Consider the following 23,108-nt stretch of genomic DNA (forward strand, 5'->3'; position numbering starts at 1 on the left):
AAAAGGGAAAATGAACTTTTGGGACTTCATCAAGATAAAAAGCTTCTGCACAGCAAAGGAAACAGTCAACAAAACAAAGAGGCAACCCACAGGATGGGAGAAGATATTTGTAAATGACATAACAGACAAAAGGCTGGTATCTATGCTCTATAAAGAACTTCTCAAACTCAGCACCCAAAAAACAAATAATCCAGTCAAGAAATGGGCAGAAGACATGAACAGACATTTCTCCAAGGCAGACATATGAATGGCTAACAGACACATGAAAAAAATGTTCAACATCATTAGCCATCAGGGAAATTCAAATCAAAACCACACTGAGATACTACCTTACACCCAGTTAGAATGGCAAAAATTAACAAGACAGGAAACAACAAATGTTGGAGAGGATGTGACGAAAAGGGAACCCTCTTACACTGTTGGTGGGAATGCAAACTGGTGGAGCCACTCTGGAAAACAGTATGGAGGTTCCTCAAAAAGTTAAAAATAGAGCTACCCTATGACCCAGCAATTGCACTACTGGGTATTTACCCCAAAGATACAGATGTAGTGAGAAGAAGGGGCACATGCACCCCAATGTTCATAGCAGCGATGTCCACGATAGCCAAACTGTGGAAGGAGCCAAGATGCCCTTCAACAGACGAATGGTTACTCAGCCATCAAAAAGAATGAATATTCATCATTTGCATCAACATGGATGGAACTGGAGGGGATTATGCTAAGTGAAATAAGTAAGCAGAGAAAGTAAATTATCATATGGCTTCACTTATATGTGGAAGGGCAGAGGGAAGAGGGGAAGAAGACTATCCACTGAGCAAAGAGCCTGGATTGCAGGACCAGGGATCATGACCTGAGCCAAAGGCAGACGCTTAACCAACTGAGCCACTCAGGCACCCTGAAAACTATTTAAATGTAATAATAACAATAATTTATTATAATATCCAGTGCTAGAATACAGAGGAATGGCTGATGGTGGAAGTATACATGACTATACCATTTTACGAAAGCACTGTTTCCTTAGAGTTTTATAGATCCTTTGACTCAGTTATTCCACTCTAGAAGTTCATCCTAGAGAAATAATCATGTTTTCAAAGATGTATTAACTTTAGCACCATTTACAACAGCAAAAATGGAAATAATCTTCCATCATTAAAGCATTAGATAAATAAATTATAATAAAACCACAAAAAGTATATTAAAGAAGAATTTCTAATGACATGGAAATGTCTGTAGGTGACATGCAAGTCATAAAAGAGCACGCATAGTGATTCCACCTATACATCTGGAAAGACAAACACTGGGTTTCTGTTGATTATATATACTTAAAAATTTTCTCTATTATTCTTGAATATGAACAAGTTGTTAACTTAAGAACTGGAAAATGAATAATTTTGCCAAATTAAAGATAAATCAGGCAAAATTTTCCATTGGATTAGACAATATAGGAACTATTTGTGAAATTTCTAAGTAGTAGGAGAAAAAAGTCATACTATAGTAAGCTGAGAAGGAAATAAGAGTGAGGAACAATGAAACCATACTATTTTTCAAGAAGTTTGCCCAAACAATGAAAAAAAAAATTAGGACAAGTATAATACTATGTACAATTATTTCTTTACCTGTCTGTGTACCCCATTAACCATGAGATCCTCCTCAAGGGCAGGGTCTATATGTTTTCACTTTTGTATCTATTATTAGTGCTTTCCATAATGCCAGTCACATAGAATGTGAAAAGGTGGGTGGTAATCACCTAAGCAATTATTTTTATTCTCCACCATACTTTGCTATACAACTACAGTCAGCTGATTACAACAACCATAACAAATTACTAGTCATAATGAGGTACCTGAAACCCATAAAAACCAAGACATTTAGATACTAGTAAACAACACACTTATACCAAAAATGTTTCATTAAACCAAATCAACCAAATATTAAGGCCTAATACTGCCATACCTATGAAATCTAACCATAATTTTCTATAACATACTTTCCTACTAAATCGGTTATGGGATTTACAGAAAAAAACCCTCACTTTCCTCTAAGATTAAAATGACAAAATATTTCACTAGTCATAAAAAAATCTGATAGACTGAAATTCTAACTTACATCCTCAGCATTTGGAATTGTTGCAGATACAGCTACAAATCTCATTGGAATAACTGTGCTGCTATTTTCAGAAGTAGGAGATAAAGACTGTACAGTTTTCATTCTGCTAACTACAACTTCAAGAGTTGGTCCACGATTTTCATCTTTTACAACATGTACCTAAGAAAGAAATCAAGAAAAAAATGATTAACTATAAAAATAAAAAACTAATCAATTAAAATCCATAATAATATTAACACTCTTAAGAAAATAAGCCTTTCCACTTGAAGGGATAAAACAAACATATAGTTTGGTTGAAAATGCCTTGTTTCTTTCTATCCATTCCAATCATCATTTTATGTTTATCTCTGAAAATGAGTAATGTGTTCACTACCTCATCAATGAGAAAGAGTCTAACCAGCTTGACCAAAGAGTTGTCTCTCCATTTTCTAGTCATGCTATCCCATTTTTCCTAAAGAAAAAATGCATGTGGTTTAACATGATAAGAAATTATAATAAATGTTATTAAGATATCAATAAAAATCTTAACATGATACAAACGACAGGCAATATTTTAATTCACATCTTAAAAGTATCCTGAAAAAGATTTAAAGATTAAAAACATTTTAAAGGATTTTGATAGTCTTGCAAGTGCTTAAAAAACTAAACCCCCATTTATTTTTGAGTTTAACCAAAAATATACAAAATTATAGTCTAATTACCTTTTTTAAGCCCTACCAAGGTCCTCCCTCTGCAATACATAATACTTGGATAAAAGAATACAAGCAAAAAGTAAGATTACAAATTATCCTCAATAACAAATTGCCTAATCATATCTTTTGTCTGTTTTTCCCATTTGGTAATTTGTCTTTTACTTACTGATTAGTAAGTATTCTCTATAGTACTTTTTATGTTTGTTTTTTACATTGCAAATATATTCTCCTACTTTGTATTTTCTTCTAACTTTTATTCTTGGTGAAGAGAAACATTTTCTAATAAACCAAGGAAATAATAGAGTATAAATAACACCTACTGGAGTTGTCATAATAATATGGGCATGCTGAATCTCAAATAGGTCATCCATTACTGTATCTCCAGTGAGTTCTTTACAATTCAATCCTATTGGTCCAAATTTTTCTTTCCAATCATCAAAACGCTGACTACACAGGGCTTTTATTGGTGCCACTATAACAACATAAGATATATATTTTGAATGTCAGTGCAATTTTAAAATTACTTTCACAAACATTGTTAATAAAATTAAGATAAAACTACACATCTAGGTGCTGCCTAATATTTAGAAATTGAAAGAGTTAATATAAGCATATTATCTAGAGATATAATCACCAGACTGAACTAAAAATAGAAAAAGAAGTAATTATTCAGGGAACTGTAACTAAGAGCAGAGAGAGGTAAGGCAGGAGATTATTGCTTATTCATTATAAGCCTTTTTGTGATAATTTATTTTTTTAACCATGTATATAAATTACTTTAATGAAAAATTTTAAATATATATATACCTAAGAGAGTAGATGTTCCTATGGAATTTTTTTAGAATTACAAAATGTTTGAATTTATTGTTCTTGTTGTCCTTTAAAAAATAAACATCTAAAGGTCAAATTTTCAATTTAAATATTACTTTTTATTTACAACTCTGGGAAAATGTGTTTGGAATTTAATGTAACAGACAAGAGCAAATGTGATAGGTCTTCACTAAAAATGTATGGAGAACCAAATATTAATTCCTATGGCTTGAACTTTAATTTATTTCTTACTTTTGCCTCAATGGTTTTTCATTATTATAATTAATTACTCTTACAATATATAAATACTTACTGTAAACAATTTTAATGTTTGACCATGGCAATGGGACTTCCATTAATAATCTTGTTATAGCTAGTTCAAACACTACAGTTTTCCCAGAACCAGTTGGAGCACAAATCACAAAATTCCTATCTGTGTAAAGAAGCTAAAAAATACAATTTAATCAATCATGGAATATATAGAATTTTTCATTCACACTCTCAATTTGTTAGAAAATATGTAAGAAAGACTCTCTGGAATAATAATTCAAATTATTTTTACCTCTAAAATTATTAAAATTCTAACCTTGCTCTAGATCCACAACCCTCAAAAAAAAAAAAAAAACCCACCACTATTAATAATTCATCATTTTGTGTTTTTTGTGAAAGTAATATGTTAGACCTAGAAGAAAATAATTTCTTTAGCTTCCAGAGAAATTGTATAAATCTAATAAATATAAACAAACCAACCTATGAAAGTCACATGCATTTATTTAGCAAACATTTTTTTAGTTCCTATAATGTACCAGTCACTGAGTGTGGCATTGGAAACATAAAGATGAATGCGATCTAGTCCTTGCCCTTAGAGAACACACAATAAAATAAGAAGAGGTAGATAAGTAAAAATCATAATAAAATACTTACATCATCAAAGGCTTTGGACTGTATATAGTTGAAATATGGGAATTCCTTGAAAATACTTCTAAATTTCGCCGCTTAGAATAGCATTAAGGAGTCAAATATTTCAGAATTTTAAGAATTGGTTACTTTTAATTAATTTACTTATTTATTCGTTACTTTTAATTTAAAAATTCAATTAATCAATATTAACTTTGATAATATTTAATGATGAGGCTTTAATACTTGCTATTTTAACATCGTAAGAAAGGAATTAATAGATACAGAGGGAGGGACCAACGTGGCAACATAAGAGGCTCCTGAACTTTCCCTCCTCCCACAGATGCACCAAATATATAGTTACACATGGAGCAATTCTAAGAAAAATCCAGAAATTAGTTAAGTGACTCCTACACATTGGGTGAATGAAAATACCCACAATAAAATGGGTAGGGAAGGCTGAGACAACTCTTACCCTAAATCCCATCATTGGCACAGCACCATACAATTGGGAAGGAACTCCCAAACCCCAGCTTCTCCCTGAGGAGCAAAGAGTTTGGACCACACATCTAGAGTCCCAACCTTTAAGGCTCCCACCCACAGGATAAGTCCCCAAAACACCCAACTCTGTAAGGCAACAGGGCTTGAATTCACGAGACCCACAGGACGATAGCAAACAAATAAGCAACTCTTAAATGGGCACAGGAAAACCCCCCTTCCGCTGCAGGTATACTCAGTGCTGAGGGAGCAGCAAAAATATTCATCTCCAGTTTCTACCTGGAAAGGATTTCACTGCGTATTTTCTCAGCTGCTACCTCAGGTTCTGGCTTCTAAAGAGCCTGCACATAAGTGCTAATTACAACTCTCCCCTTTGGGACACTGATACATTTTAGCACAACTACTAGAAGCCATTAAGAACAAAGACAGTGAGTTGGGCAATCAGAAAGGTTCGAAAGGCAACTAGGAGCTTGGGCTAGGTTAATTGATGAGGCTCATCTCCTAAGACCAGCCTGTCAAGATTGGGAAAGGTGGATATTTTATCCAATGTGTAGAAACCAGCACAGAGGTTAAGGAAAACAAAGAAGTGGGAATAGTTCCAAACAAAAGAACAAGATAAATCTCCAGAAACCAAACTTAACAAAATAGACATAAGTGATTTACCCAATAGTTTAAAATAATGCATAAAAATGCTCACCAAGGTCAGGAAAGCAATGCATAAACAAAATAAGAATTTCAACAAAGTCATAGAAGATATAAAAAAGAACCAAACAGAAATCACAGGGATTCAACATCAGACAGATCAAACAGAAGAAAGAATCAATGAACTCAAAGACAGGGCAATAGAATTAATCCAGTCAGAGGAGCAAAATGAAAAAAGAATGAACAAAAAAATGAAGATAGCTTAAGGGACTTATTTTACACTGATACCAAAGCCAGGTAAGGATACTACAAGAAAAGAAAATTACAGGCCAATATCCCTAATGAACATAGATGCAAAAATCATCTACAAAATATTAACAAACCAAATTCAACAGTATATTAAAAGGGTCACACCCCCATGATCAAATGGAATTTATATCTGTAATACAAAGATGGTTTAACACCCACAAATCAATCAACATGATATTCCCACATTAAAAAGTTAAAGATCAGGGGTGCCTAGCTGGCTCAGTCAGTAGAGCATGTGACTCCTGATCTTAGGGTTGTGAGTTCAAGCCCCACATTGGGCATAGAGCTTACTTAAAAAAAAAAAAAATTAAAACTAAAAATATGATCATCTCAATAGATGTAGAAAAAGCATTTGACAAATACAGTATCTTTTCATGATAAAAACTCTCCAGAAACTGGCTAAAGAAGGAACGTACCCCAATATAATAAAGGCCATTTATGACAAGCCCAGAGCTAACATCATATTCAATGGCAAAAAGCTGAAAGCTTTTGTCTAAGATTAGGAAAGAGACAAGGATGCCCACTTTCACCACTTTTAATAGTAGTGGAAATCGTAACCAGAGCAATTAGGCAAGAAAGAGATATAAAAGGTATCCAAATTGAAAATGAAGAAGTAGTCTCTATTCACAGATGACATCATATTATATATAGAAAACTCTAAAGACTCCACCAAAAAACTGTTAGAACTAATAAACAAATTCAGTAAAGTTGCAGGATACAAAATCAATATACAAAAATCAGCTGCATTTCCATACACTAACAAAATATCAAAAAGAGAAATGAAGAAAACAATCCTATTTACAATAGCATCAAAAATAAAATACTAAGGAATAAAGTTAACCATTCCATTTATAATAGCATCAAAAATAAAATACTAGTGAATAAATTTAACCAATTACTGTAAGACACTGATGAAAGAAATTGAAGACACAAATAAATGGAAAGATATTCCATGTTCAAGGATTCAAGAACTGATATTGCTAAATTGTAAATTGCCAAAGCAATCTACAGATTCAATTCAATCCTTATCAAAACTCCAACTGCATTTTTCAGAGAAATGTAAAAAACAATCCTAAAATTCATATGGAGTTATACAAGACCCCAATGGCCAAAGCAATCTTGAGAAGGAAGAACAAAGCCAGGGGCATCATACTTCCTGATTTCAAACTGTATTACAAAGCAACAGTAATAAAAAACCCGGATCGTATTGGCATAAAAACCAGACACCTAGATCAATGCGACAGAATAGATAGCCTAGAAATAAATCCGTGTGTATATGGTCAATAAATTTTCAACAAAGGAGCCAAGAACTGGGAAAAGATAACCTCTTCAATAAAAGGTACTGGGAAAACTGGATATCTACATGCAAAAGAATGAAACTGGATCCCTTGCACTATATACAAAATCAACTCAAAGTGGATTAAACACTTGAATGTAAGACCTGAAATCCTAAAACTCCTAGAAGAAAACATGGGGGTAAACTCGGCTACACTAGTCTTGGCAATTATTTTTTTTTTAGATTTAAAACCAAAGGCAAGGCAACAAATGCAAAAGTAAAAAAGTGTACTACTTCAAACTAAAAAGCTTCTGCACAGCAGGGGAAACCATGAACAAAATGAAAAAGCAACCTATGGAACAGGAGAAAATATTTATAAACCATATATATGATAAGGGGTTAATATCCAAAATATACAAGGAACTCATACAACTCAATAGCAAAAACCAAATAACCCAATTTAAAAATGGACAAACGACCTGAATAGACATTTTTCCAAAGAAAACACAAATGGCCAACAGTACATGAAAAGTGCTCAACTTCACTAATCATGAGGGAAATGCAAATTAAAACCACAATGAGATATCACCTCACACCTGTTAGGATGTCATTTACCAAAAAGACAAAAGATAAATGCTATGAGGATGTGGAGAAAAGGGAACCCTTGTACACTGTAGGTAGGAACGTAAAGGGGTATAGTTTGATATTATGGAAAACGGTATAGAGGTTCCTTCAAAAATTAAAAATAGAACTATCTTATGATCCAGCAACTTCACTTCTGGGTACATATTCAATGTGGGGCTTGAACTCACAACCCTGAGATCAAGACCTGAGCTGAAATCAAGAGTCAGACACTTAACAGACTGAGCCACCCAGGTGCCCCTACGGTACATTTTCAAAGGAAACAAAATCAGTATCTCACACAGATAACTGCATTCCCATGTTCACTGCAGCATTATTCACAATAATCAAGGTATGGAAATAATCTTAAGTGTTTGTCAAGAGACAAATGGATAAAGAAAATGTGAGATATCTCACACACACACACTGAAATATTATTCAGCCTTAAAAAGGAAGGGAATTCTGCCCTTTTTTGACAAATTGGATGAACCTGAAGGCCATTATGCAAAATGAATTAAGCCAGAAAGAGAAAGACAAATAATGCACAGTATAACTTATAAGTGGACTCTTAAAAAAACACAAAAGGTCAAACTCACAGAAATAGAGAGTAGAATGGTGGTTGACAGAGGATGGGGATATGGGAGGAATAGAAAGAGGCTGGTAAGAGGGTATAAACTTTCAACTGTAAAATTAGTAAGGTCTGAGGATCTAACGTATGACGTGGTGACTAGAGTTGCTAGCACTGTATTATATAATTGAAAAAAAGGTAAACATGGAAGGTGATGGAGGGTGGAAACTAACTTGACGGTGGCAACCTATTACAGTGCATACATATGTCAAATTATCATGTCATACATGCGATACAGTATATTAAAATTTTGTCAATTTTACCTCAATAAAGCCAGGAGGGGGAGAAATTAATAGAAATTATTACAGTCCCCATTAACAGTTCATATTCTGAAAAGAACTTGTAAAGTCCCTATGCAGAAACAAGGTTTATATAAGGGTTAAAATTTGACAATTAAATCTGACGGAAAAGATGCAGAAAGTTGCGTATGTGCCAGTATATCAAAACTAAGTGTATAGTTTATCTTTTGCAGAGTGTTTTCTTATTCATGTTGACTAGTCCATTTGATTTTTATATCTCCTTTAAAGTTCCCAATTTCACTTTTTAAATTTTAACTGTTTTAACTTTTTAACTTTGGTTGTGTTTCATTAGCTGATACATGTTTCTGGTCACCTAACCCTGAATCCCTTTGTTTTCAATAATTTGGTTGTACTAAGTGGTGGATTTAATTGCAATTATCAGCATATTGGCTCTACAAGAACTTAAACTGTCCTTCCTCTGTAAGAAATCTCAAAAATATTAATAGATATGAAGAATAAACTGCCCCCTCTCCAAGGTGAGAGTCTATTGTCAGTTTGGGAGATACCTGTACTTACATGGTATTCTCAGTCTGAGTCACATCTATCAACTACATCTATTAAATACTATATGCAAAATACATTACTGGATTTAGAAAGCTGTGGGAAGCTATAAAGAAGAAAATGAGTTCTTACAATGGAGGCTGTTATAATCTATTAGGAAACATAAAACATAATATATCTGAGAATACAAATACATAATTATTTAAGCAATTATATTTTTATGAACATATACAAAAACTGATGGACTGTAGTAAGTGATCTTGTTAAAAGGTTAAATGAGAACATATTACTTCTCTGCTCAAATTGCCCACTTTCTCTCAAAGCATATGACTACATGGCCCTACATGATCTTGCCTCTCCCCTCCATCTTTGTGATTCTGACCTCAGGTCCTACTACTCTTGCCTCTGACTAATCTCTTCTAGCTATATTGGATTCTTTTCTGTTCTTCAAAAGCAGCGGCCATGTTCCTGCTGTAAGGCCTTCCCTCTGCCTAGACTGCTTCCCTCCTTATTTCCTTGGCTCTTTCACTTCCTTCAATTGTTTACATCTCTCCTTCACAAGAAGACCTACCCAAATTACTTAATTCTAATCTTAAACCCTCAATTCTAGCATCCCCAATTTAATCTCCCTTACTCTGCTCCACTTTTTCATTTTGCATATTACTCATTGCCTTCTAACATACTATATGACTTATTTATACACTGTTACAATTGTTCAGATCTGTCTTCTTCCCCACCCCTATCCCAAGAATGTTAACTCCTCAAGGGCAAGGATTCATTATCTGTTTTCTTAACTGACATATCCCAAATACCTAGAACAGTGCCTGGCACACAGTAAGCACTCAATTAATACAGGTTTGCATTTATTAAATCAAGCAGATAATATACAAATCTTCATTTTATTTTCAGTTATACAGAGTATCAGAATATTTGTACCAAAACAAAAGTGTAATTTTGAGTTTGTCAATCCATCAAGCTTTTGAAAGAATTTCATTTTTCCTTCAAAATATGTCTCTTCCTATAAAATATTTATTTGTAACAAGCCCACAAGTGGGCCATCATGCTGGTTTTTCTCTCATTAGGTGGTTCCATATCAATTTACACTCACAAAAATGAATCTTTGATTCAGAGTAGATGTAGAATTAGTTTTCCAGCTCATGAGAAAACTCAACTACTAACATCATTTATCATCACTATAAACACTTGATATCAAATTTTTCCTTTCGTTCAACAAACTCTCAGCAATGTCACTGCATTTATATGTTATAACAGGTAGGAAAATGTCTGCAGAATTGAAAATTATAAGATTACTATAGCAAAATCAATCTGACCAAGCTTCTACTGTCCCGAGGATTCAAATATAGTAAAATATTATAAAAGAATTAGAAAACATGTCATGTCGGGGCACCTGGGTGGCTCAGTTGTTTAAGCGACTGCCTTTGGCTCAGGCCATGATCCTGGAGTCCTGGGATCGAGTCCCGCATCGGGCTCCTTGCTCGGCGGGGAGTCTGCTTCTCCCTCTGACTCTCCCCCTCTCATGCTCTCTCTCTATCACTATCTCTCTCAATAAATACATTAAAATCTTTAAAAAAAAAATATGTCATGTCCAAGTAATTCCAAAACTCTCAAATTATCATGAAAAGCATTTAGTCTTCTGCTTTAAATACACACTTAGAAATAATAAAAAGTAGCAGTTCTGTGAGTTTGACAACAAATGAACTTTTTGAACAACAAATCAATGCAGACAAGAGTATGCAGTATTCTTAACTAACAGAGACTTAAGTAACAGAAACATTTCAGCTGAGCTAATATAGCATGAAAATCTTTAAAACTCTTCAGAAAAGTTACTGTCATATTATGGCAAGTTCCAGTAAGCGATAAGAAGACTTTCCCATCATACAGATAAGGAGACGAACTTTAACTGTTTAAGGCTAACCTATTTCCTGTGTTCCAACCATATTTAGATCACCAGAGAGAAGAAAGCACAGCAGGATTGAGACATCATGCTGAACAGAAGCACTAAAAGCTGACCACATCTGAAGGTATGATATCATCATGTATAACCCTTTATTGTTCCCTTCCCCCATTCTAACTTAGTTATCTGCATTGGAGGCAAATTTTCATGATTGGTCAGGCAAATATTTTCTAACCATACCTCAGAATGGTCTCAGTCCCCTGAATACCCAGGATTAGAATAATTCTCCCCTAGATTCCTCCAGCTCAGGAGGAATTCATTTTCTGTTTTGCCAAATGGACGATAACTTTTGTGGAGTCTAGAGCCTTACCCAGCTTTGAGTCATTAATTCCCTATTCCTAAAGCATGGTTTTGATGATATAACTTGACTTGATCAAAATACTGCATGGTTTCTCCTCATTGCTTAATAAATTAAAAAACAAAAACAAAACCTCTTGACCTTAGTATTCATGGCATTAAATAACCTGATCCTAAGATACCTTTCAATCATTATGTCCTACTACTCCTGTAATCATAGCTTTTATTTCAGCCAAACTGGAATGTTTGTTCTTTCTAACATATTCCACACTATTTTACCCTCATCCTGGCTCATGGCTACTCTTTTGCCAGAACAACTTCCTTTACCTGCCTTTCATTGTATTTGGAGATGGATAAATAAGGGATGGCCCTTCCCTTCAAGGAGTTCATAGGTCCTAGGGAAATGGTCACATAATAGTCACAGTTGCTGGATTATAATAAAAAACAGTAAGTACACTGTTATAGACATACATGAAGTATCAAAAAAGCAAAGAGGATGTTACCTCCAGAACACATATATGTACTCAAAATATTTATATTGGAAATGCCCAGACATGTAAATCAGATCATAGGTGTAAGCTGCAAATTTCATTCAAAAAATGCTAGATTTGTAAAAATATCCCTATCCCCAATCCACAGAATGTCCCATTCTCATTTATTTTCCCTATCCATGTTTATCCCAATATGCTATCCTTACCCAAAGTGTAAGAAATTATCTGTATCTAAGTAAATATGCTCAGAATTCAGCCAATAATACAAATCTCATTTCTATACTTATCTTGTCACAAACTGGTAACAAGCAGTTCACAAACTGGCACCAGTCTGCAGACCACACTTTGAACAGCACTGATTCTCACACACACTGGGTCTCTTACATGACCCAAAAGATTCACTTTTCCTTCTTTTTCTTTGTCAGTAAAATAAACATAGACACAATGAAATAACATGCTTACAAATTATGAATTCAAATATAAAGTTGCTGTAGTAAAATAATTTAAAGGATACGGATTTCTGTGACAGCCTTCAAGGAATCTAAATCATTTTCTGTTACCCCTAAAAAAAAATTCTACATATTTATATAGGTATTTTTAATCTCTTCCATACAAACTGCTTCAATAAAACTAGCATAACTTTCTATTAAGAGCACACTTAAATATTAGATCATGGTTTATTTCATTTTTTATTTTTCTAAGTAGGCTCCACGCCCAACACAGGGCTTGAACTCACAACCCTGACACCAAGAGTCACATGTTCTACCAACTAAGTCAGCCAGGCACCCTAGATCATAGTTTAAAAAATGCAATATGATTGGGGTGCCTGGGTGGCTCAGTCGGTTAAGCGTGTGCCTTTGGCTCAGGTCATGATCCCAGGGTCCTGGGATAGAGCCCTGCATCGGGCTCCCTGCTCGGCAGGAAGTCTGCTTCTACCTCTCCCGCTCCCCCAACTTGTGTTCCCTCTCTCGCTCTCTCTCTCTCTGTCAAATAAATAAATAAAATCTTAAAATGCAATATGATCAAGAAATGCAGAAACTGCACACAGATAATCTACTCAAATTTATTATTTTTTTAACTCTTCCTTATGCTGAGAAATACAGACTAGTTTGTTTTGTTATAAAACCAACTGAAAAAGCAAGGAATTAACCTTGAACTTCATGAGGCTGGGATGCAACTGAAAAAGTTGGTGCTTTGAATATGTCTTCTCTGATTTCAGAAGCAGAAAAAGTATTGCTTGCTGTAAACATGTTAATGTCTGAATATTGATGTTTCTGCTTACTACTGCTACATTTCCATGATTCCCCTTTGTTCATTTCTGTTGGGGCAATTTTCACTGAGCCAATAGGAGAGTCCAAGTTTGTACTGTCATTAGAGTTAACACCCTCACGTATATTGTCAGATATTTTAAATAATCTGCAAAAACAAAACAAAACAAAACATGTTTGCACTTGTAAGAGCTGCGTAGAATGGGAAAAACTAGCATAAAATTGGTCCCTTTAAAAATGCCCATAGATTGTGGTTTATTCAAATATAAAATTTAAGCATTCCCTTAAAATATGATTTGACGAATTTACCACTGAATTATGTCTTTTCACTTTTCAGAAACTCAAACCCATTTGTAGAATCCAACCTCCAAGACAACCCCAATGATACCTGTCTCCTGCTATTCACACCCTTTTCAAATTAGGACTTTGAGTCAGGACAGAATTATATGACTAGCAGAGTATTGAGGTAGTACAGTGTACGACTTCCAAGGGAAGGTCATAAAAGATACTGTCACTTCTGCATGGCCTCTTGGATCATTCACACTTAGAGAAGAGCTAGCCACTATATCATGAGAATACACAGACAACTATATGGAGAGGCCCATGTAGACAGGTATTGTGGCATCTTGTCAGTAATAGCATCAACCTCCCAAACATTATTCAATAATCACTTTAGTATAAGAAATACTAAATAAGTATAGATGTCAAGAAGAACACTTTGCAAAGAAGTATTTTCTTTGCAAAGTTCTAGAAAACACAGGCCCTCTTTAGGATTGCAATTTATTATATTCAACTGATCAAAAGACAACCCATCAGACTAATTTGTTCACCATAGCCTTAAGGGATGAAGTGACCATTAAAGTTCCTAATACAGGGGTGCCTGGGTGGCTCAGTCGTTTAAGCGTCCAACTCTTGATTTAGGCTCAGGTCATGATCTCAGGGTCCTTGGATCAAGCCCCATGTAGGGTATGGAGTTTGCTTAAGATTCTCTCTCTCCCTCTCCCTCTGCCCCTCCCCAACCCCGCTTGTGCACATATGGATGTGCGCACTCTCGCCCCCCCTCAAAAAAACAAATAAAATAAAAAAAAATAAAGTTCCTAATACAACACTTGTGTCTTACAAAATAAGTAATAGGGATGACAGAAGATATCAGTCTTAAAGAATTCTATAAGAAATGACATCCAAACAAGTATTGTGCAAATACAGAACACTTTCTTAATTATTTTTACTATTAATTTTTAATGACATGTTTCTATATAAGAAAGCAGGAGTCTTTAAAAACACTATAGAATGAGAAATACACTTTAGAACAAACTGTAGGGTTGCATTCTCCAATGCCAGCAGTTCTATCTTTCAGAAAATTCAAAAGCAGATGATTAGCTTTGGATAATATAGTAGAATCTGATTATTAAATGGTATTGAGGACAAGAAAAACAACTTATGCCACAGGATGACTCCTTGCTATATGCTGTCATATAGGTTAAAAGCATGGCCTTTGGAAACAGACAAACCTGGGTTTAAATCCAAAGCTTCTCCACTTTCTAGCTGTGTGACTTCAGTTTGAAATAAGTTTTGTGAACTATAATAATATTATCCATGTGCTAGTTACCTAAATTCTCTGGACCTCAGATTCTTCCTAGTTCCTCTGGAACTCCCACTCCATAAACTCCCCTATGTCCTCAACTTCTTTCACTGATTGTTATAGTTACTTCCTGGTCTTAACAAAAATATTGCATTGCCCTAAAAAACTCTTGCTTCTTAAACTTAAGTGGAAATTGTTAATTTTTCAACATCCAATGTACTTGAGGATTGAGTCTGTGCCTTCTCCAACCCAAATCTACATCGTTATTCTTCCGTTCTCTTATAGAAGTATCTGTGCCGACTAGTTAAAGCACCTTGTAACCCTCCTCATGGCATATATCACATATCAACTTCTGGTCACTTTAGAATCTTTTCCTCTCAATTCCAAATTCAGCCACCTCTGCATTACTTCAACTTCACATAGATGAGCTGTTCAAAATCCTCCTCCCGTCCATTTCTTAGGCATTCATCTACAGTGGCTTTCTCCTTCAAACAATCTCATTCACCTATCCTCTCATCTTAAACACTGTCATTATCTAGAACTCCTCCTCCTCTCAAATCAATCATTCCAATATATCATTCTCTGACCACAGCCTCTTATCCTTATAGCTTGTTTACACAAGTTACCAATGAGGTCAAAAAACAAATTTACTGTAATGAACCTCTTTATTTTCTCCCAAACTATCTTCCCTTCTCTTTTCTTATCTACCTTTAATGGACTTAGATCCCATGGACTATCTTTTTGACCACTCTTTTACTAGTATTCTAAACTCCAATTCCTCTTTATCCTTTTAACATCCTTATCATGCAAAACCTCAACCCTATATGAATCTATCTACTTTTTAAAATAGTTGCAGCCAGGCAGGGGAACACTACTGGAAAAAGCAGTTAGGTAGATGATACAACACTCTGAACAATAAATTGAGAGTCATCATCAGCAAGATTGCAGACACAAGATCATATACCAAAATCAATTGCTGATGTCTATACACTTGCAATGTACAATCTGAAAAAAATTTTTAATTACATTTATAAAAGCATCAAAAAGAATAAAATACTTAGAAATAAACTTAACAAAATAAGTTTGACTTGTCCACTGAAAATCTAACATCACTGAAAGAAATTAAAGAAAATCTAAACAAATGGAAAGATATCCCATGTTCATAGACTAGAAGACTTAATGGTATTAAGATGGCAATACTCCTCAAGTTGATCTACAGATTCGACACCATCCCCATCAAAATCACAGCTGGCTTCTTTGCAGAAATTTACCAGTTTATCATAACATTCATATGAAAATGCAAAGAACCCAGAGAAGCCAAAAAAAAAAAAATCTTGAAAAAAGGAACAAAATTGGAGGACTCACACATTCTAATTTAAAACTTTACAACAAAGCTACAGCAATCAAGACAGTGTGGGATATGTACTTATGCAAAGCATAAGGGGAGATATATTGGTCAATGGAATAGAATTGAGAGTCCAGAAATAAACCTTTATTTAGTAGATAAATTCCTAGTTAGTATAATAGGACATATACATTTGGTCTTTGTTCCCAGTACCTGGCACAGAGCTCCTAAAACCCTTGGAATTTCCTGTTTGATAGTAGTGATAAAAAGCATCTTTTGTTATTCATGACAAACCTCTTTCAATCATACCTGAATTTATGCTAATAAAGTGACTCTTGTAGGACCCCTATATAGTCCAGGATGGGGGTTAACTGCCAGAAAAAAATAAACCCTAATTAGAGAAGGTTGAACTTTCAGCCTCATTTGTGACATCCAAGGTAGAAAGAGGAATGGAGATTGAGTTCAATCACCAATGGCCAATGATTTAATCAATCATGCCTACCTAATGAAACTACCATGAAGGAAAAACCCCTATATGACAGGGGGTTCAGAGAGCTTCAAAGGTTAACAGGGTTGCCTATGTGGCTCAGTCGGTTGACCATCAGACTCTTGATTTTGGCTCAGGTCATGATCTCAGGATCCTGGGATCAAGCCCCTGTCAGGCTCTGCACTCAGCATGGAGTCTGCTTGTCCCTCTCCCTCTGCTCCGCCCCGCCCCCAACTCGTGCACTCTCTCTCTCTCTAAAATAAATAAATATATAAAATCCTTAAAAAAATAGATCACAGACCTAAATATAAGAGCTAAAACAATATAAATCTTACAAGAAAATGCAGTAGTAAATCTTTATACAATCTTGGATTAAGCAATAATTTCTTGGATATGACACCAAAAGCCCAAGCAACAAAAGAAAAATTAGATAAACTGGACCTCATCAAAATTTAAAACTTTTGTGCTGCTCAGGACATTATCAAAAAAGTGAAAAACAACACAGAGAATGGGAGAAATATTAGCAGATCATACGCTGATAAGAGACTTTTATCAGAACATATAAAGAACTCTTACAACTCAACAATAAAAAGACAGAAGACCCAATTAAAAAACAGGCAAAGGATTTGAACAGACATTACTCTGAAGGTAATACACAACTAGCCAATAATTACATGAAAAGACGCCCAATAGATAAGTCATTATGGAAATGCTAATCATATCCACTTCAGACCCACTGGGATGGCTACAATAAAAAAGATGAACAATAACAACTGCTGACAAGGATGTAGAGAAATTGGAACCCTCACATTTTGCTTGTAGGATTATAAGGTGGTGCAGTTATTTTGGAAAATAATTTGGCAGTTTCTCAAAAAAGTTAAGTATATGGTTACCATATGACCCAGCAATTCCAATTCTAGGTACAACTCCAAAAGAATTTAAAAAATATATTCACACAAAAACTTGTACATGAATGTTCACAGCAACATTATTAATAATAGCCAAAAAGTGGAAACAATTCAAATGCCCAACAATTAATAGATGGATAAACAAAATGTTGTATTGTCCACTCAATGGAATATTATTTGACCATAAAAAGAATGAAGTATTGATACATGACATAATATGGATAAACCTTGAAAACATTATGCTAAGTGAAAGACAGACAGACATAAAAGGCCAGACATTATATGATTCCACTTATATGAAAGTCTAGAATAGGTAAATCCATAGAAACAGAAAGATTAGCAGTTGCCAGGGGCTGGGGAGAGGGGAGGAGAATGAGGAGTTGGAAGAGGGGAGTGATCAATAATGAATATAGAGTTTCTTTTGGAGAGATGAAAATGTTTTAAAATTAGATAGTAGTGATGATTACACAACTCTGAATATTCTAAAAACCAATGAATTTTACACTTCAGAAGAGTGAATTTTATTTTTATTTGTTTTTTTATTTTTTTAGAAGAGTGAATTTTATATGTGTTATATCTCTTTTTTTATTGTTTGAGAGAATGAGTGTAAGCAGGGGGAGGGGCAGAGGGGGAGGAAGAGGGAGAGAATTTCAAGCAAACTCCATGCTGAGCAAGAAGCCCCATGCAGGGCTCAATCTCATGACCCTGAAATCATGACCTGAGCCAAAACCAAGAGTTGGACCCTTAACTGACTGAGCCACCCAGACACCCCAAGTAGTATTTTAATAGAACTGTTATAAAAAAATTAATGGACATCAACCTCAACTGGGCCCTTTAGAGTGCCCAACAGTCCTACCATTATTCTAATTGGATTGCTTTCCATTTTCTATAATCTCTTCCACTCTTCTCATACTTGCTCAATACCCCCACCTTTTCCCTCAAACTCCACAAATGACCTCACCTCTTATGTCACAGAGAAAACAAAATCTATCAATTAGATCTCTTCTGAATCTTTAAACCCATACATCCAGGTCTCTATTTGGACAATTTACAGGTACTCAAACTCAACATGTCTTTGGATGTCATTCTGGCTCAAGTCAGAAAACTAGGGATCACGTGTCATATCTAATAATCATTTAGGTCCTATGGGATTCTATCTCATAAATCACTCTGAACTCTCTCATTTCTGCTACCACAGTCTGCTACATCAGTCTCCCATTCTCTCTCACCTAGATTAATAAAAAAACCTAAGTGACCTTTCACAATGTATTTTAGCTCCTTCTAACTCATCTTACTGATGCCAAAATAGACTTTGAATTAAAAAATATGTAATTTTACTCCTCTACTTAAAATGCAGAACCTTAGAACACTAGCTCTCAAACTTTAGTGTGCATAACAATCATCTAGAAAAATTTTTAAAAATGACAATTCCTGGGTCCCCTCCCCATCTTTATCTAGACTATGATTCAACAGGCCTAAGGTAGGACCCAGGAATCCAAATTTCTAACAAGTACTCCAGGTGATTCTGATACAGTGGGTCCACAGGCCACAATTTAAGAACAGTGCCTTAAGAAAAAGCACAAAGTTCATCATGGCCTACATGATTCTGAATGACTTGACCTCTCCAAACCTTACCTCTCCACATTCTCTCTGATTTTACACAAAAGGAAATTTTCTAGGAATAGGCCAAGCTCTGTGCTACTTTAGGTCTTTTGCACTTACTATTCCTTCCGCCTGGAACACTCCTTTATTTGTCCTTAGTTTAATTCTATTCCTCCTTAAGGTTAAGTTTTTTGTGTGGTTTTTTTTTAAAAAGATTTTATTTATTTATTTGTGAGAGAAAGAGCATGAGAGAGAAAAAGCACAAGAGGGTGGAGGGTCAGAGAGAGAAGCAAACTCCCCACTGAGCAGGGAGCCTGATGCAGGACTCGATCCTGGGATGCTGGGATCATGACCTGAACTGAAGGCAGACCCCAGGCGCCCCAAGGCTAAGTTTAAATACCATTTCTTCAGGAAAGCCCTCCCTGATGCTCCAGAACAGATTAGGTCCCCATGTGATATGTTGTAATAGCAATTCTCAAAGGATGGTTGAGACTCTTTCAGAGAGTTCGTAGGATCAAAACAATTTTCATAATATTACTAAAGCATTGTTTGCTTTCTAAATTTTTTCAGTTTTTATTTTTTTTAAGATTTTATTTATTTATTTGACAGAGAGAGAGATAAAGAGCACAAGCAAAGGGAGAAGCAGAGGGAGAGGGAGAAGCAGGCTCTCTGTCGAGCAGAGAGCCTGACGTGGGGCTCGATCCCAAGACCCTGGGATCATGACCTGAGCTGAAGGAAGACGCTTAATCCACTGAGCCACCCAGGTGCCCCTCAGTTTTGATTTCTAATATTGATAGACATAACCCATATACACAAAAACTGTTGGGAATCCTCAATAATTTTTAAGTGTAAAGGGTTCTGACAATAAAAAGTTTGAAAAGTTTGAGACCCTTTGCTCTAACTATATACTTCATCAAAATAATTGTTGTACTATAAAGTATTTAATCAATTATTTTTAGTTGTCTTTCCCCCATTAAGTTGTAGCTCTCTGAAGGCAAGAACCTATGACTAGAATCCCAGAGTTAACAGAGCATCTGGTATATAGTAAATCTTATTTGTTGTTGATGTTTTTCTCATTAGATTCTATCATACTTCATACAGTTAGACATACCATAAATATTCAACTTTATCACTGAATATTCTGTATTTCATTTAATTAATTACCTTTTTCGGAAGGCTGATATGCTCTCTCCTTTATCTTCTGCAAAATTAACTAATTCTGTATTATCTGGAATACTGTTCTCAGGTGCTATCTCACTGCCAATGTGATTTTTGTATTTCTGAGAAGAACCATATGTCAGCTTGCCAGGAACATGTGATAAGTCATTGTTACCTGCTCCTCCTAAATTCAGATCACCTGCTTCATATTTATTTGAGGAAAAGGCAAATTGGAATTTTTGTGTTCGTGAAATATAATTTGTGTTTTCATTAGTTATCTTTAAATTTGATGGTAACATTTTTGGCCTCTCTTCCTGACCTACAAAAATGGAATATATTAATTAATATATATTCTCCACGAAAATAAATTTTCAAAATGACCATGAAAAATTTAATAAAAATTTTCAAAACAGTTTACCTAGGTAAACATGAAAGTTATTCATACAATAACAAGATAATCTGTAACACCATATACGGTTTTGAACTATAGGTGATTGGTACTGCTATTGTACATTATATCAGTGAAGGGCACTCGAATTAATTAAGAATTATTGAAATTTATATAAAACTTACATCATAAAATAGGTTTAATTTCTGACCCACAGAAATAACCATAATCATACCTTTTAAGTATTTTATCTACTACAAATGATATAATTATACAATTAGGAGGATTTGAAAATTTATATAACCAATTTACACACAGAAATACAATGACCAATCATACAAAATGTTACTCAATTTGATTCAGTATTAAAATATATGATACAAAGCTTTTAACTCTATAATATTGCTTCTAAAATCAAGATAAAAGAATGCTTTCATCAGGGTGACAAAATTTTAAAGGTTTCTTTACAGAGACTTTATAAGCATCTTTGAGAGGTTGGGAGGAATCTGGAGCTCTTGTTAGGGCTTAAATTTGTTTTACCATCTATCTATATACATATATATATATAGTGTATATAAGCTTGTGTATTCTATATATTATTGGTATATATGAGAATATAAATAATGCATATTTTCATGAATAAAATACATACAAATTACAAAGTTTAATAAGATAACATATATGAATTACCACCAAATTTAAAAATCAAAATTTTATCAACAATATCACATAAGATCACATAGATTGTTTGAATGTGCTTGTCTTTAACTTCATAAAAATGGTACCAAACTATATATAATATTCTGCCCCTTGTTTTTTTTTAGGAATGTGGTTTCCTAAGCCAGGGGATCCTACCTTTAGTAAAAGGCAAGACAAAAACTAAATGGCAATGACAATTTTAATAATAAGAGGAAACAAATTCATACAACAATAGAACGTGTTTGTAATAGTGTATTGTATACATATAGTATGCTTATGTATGTGTATGTATGTATGGAGAGGAAAAATGTTTTTGATTTTAAGATTTGGTGAGCACTATTTTGAGTAAAATAAATCTCTATCATTTTATTCCATTAAAATAAAGGAATTAACACTTTAATGTGTTACTAGATTTTTTACATTAACATGAGCTGCACGGGTTTAACTTCATAACAAATATGTGATAGTTTACCTAACAGTTTATGACTTCCTATTTCCTCCTCTAATGCCTGAGTATCTGGAATTTCTGAAATCAACGGAGCAGGTGGGAGAAACCAATCCAATGATTTTTCATTGTCTGGATAGCTATATAAAATATAAAAGGGTGAATATATACGTTAATAAAGTTACATCAGAAAATATTTATTAATTAAACATTACTCAATTATAGACTCTTAGATAAACATCCTATAAATTAATTTTCTATGGTGACTTTGATGTATCTCCCTACACAGCAGTGTTCTCAATCTTTTTTCCCTTGTGTGTCATAGGATTAATGACACTGCTATGTGAGATATGCTACCTAAATAATGGCTGTAACTCCGTCTCTTTTTCTCCAATTCAAACACTTGTGACAAGAATCTTAAATCTGCTCCAATATAAAAAAAGGTAGTAAATCATTCTGAAACGTTAGCATCTTTACTATCACAAGTAACAAATTACTTATGACACATCTCACAACTAATCATGGGTCATCAGTGTGTAAATGACACCACTACTGGTATTCTCTAGAGTATTCCTAAAACATTATTACAAATTAATGTCCTAACCCAAATACTCTTGATCCAGAACCACCTACAAACCACAGAAAATCCAAGAAACCAGTTGAAACTGACACTTTGTAAACTTACAGTAGTTGTTGAGAATTTTGCCACCCTGTTGGCATTGTGAACTACCTCTCCTTATCTTTCAGCTATGATCCTATTAACATATAATGTTTTAATGTTTCCTTTTCAATGAAAATTGATTTGCCCTTCATTAGAACAAAAAGATAAGTATTAGGTGACAGGAAGTAAACTTAAGAAGAGCCCCACATACACTGTCTATGCCAAGTGGCAAGGATTTTATGATTTGTTTTTTAATCTCTTCATTTAAGATTTTAAACTCTGGAAAGTGAGAGACCCAGTCTTTTACTTTACTGCCTTTCGTAGCACATAACTCATAGCTACGACAGCTATGTTTTTCAAATCAAAAATCTACAACACAATATTTGACAATGTCTGACAGACTGTCTGATAATAGGCCAAAGCATTTGAAATTTGGGACTGTCAAAGGGTCCCCAAGATCACCCCCAGAGCTGATGATTCCCTGGGCTGATTCAAAGGTCTCAACATATAGTCCTATTTGTGA

General features: G+C 34.4%; 1 protein-coding gene across 3 annotated transcripts in view; it reads right to left on the reverse strand.

Moving 5' to 3' along the window:
• The window catches only part of HFM1 (helicase for meiosis 1), a 133,270-nt gene that overhangs the window by 104,392 nt on the left and 5,770 nt on the right, over nt 1–23,108 (reverse strand). For all 3 annotated transcript variants that reach the window (XR_014144984.1, XM_031021179.2, XM_081818775.1), the window contains exons 3-11: nt 21,952–22,064; nt 20,399–20,711; nt 13,193–13,458; nt 12,557–12,604; nt 4,533–4,603; nt 3,922–4,054; nt 3,119–3,270; nt 2,480–2,557; nt 2,107–2,265 (exon numbers count right to left, since the gene is read on the reverse strand). Coding sequence is in view for 2 of the 3 variants with exons in the window: in XM_031021179.2 (XP_030877039.2) it covers nt 2,107–2,265; nt 2,480–2,557; nt 3,119–3,270; nt 3,922–4,054; nt 4,533–4,603; nt 12,557–12,604; nt 13,193–13,458; nt 20,399–20,711; nt 21,952–22,064 (1,333 nt within the window). In the remaining variant the exon portion in view is untranslated. The remainder of the gene's footprint in view (nt 1–2,106; nt 2,266–2,479; nt 2,558–3,118; nt 3,271–3,921; nt 4,055–4,532; nt 4,604–12,556; nt 12,605–13,192; nt 13,459–20,398; nt 20,712–21,951; nt 22,065–23,108) is intronic.

The sequence above is a fragment of the Leptonychotes weddellii genome, chromosome 4, assembly GCF_054177405.1.
Source record: "Leptonychotes weddellii isolate Sample4059 chromosome 4, ASM5417740v2, whole genome shotgun sequence".
NCBI lineage: Eukaryota > Metazoa > Chordata > Mammalia > Carnivora > Phocidae > Leptonychotes > Leptonychotes weddellii.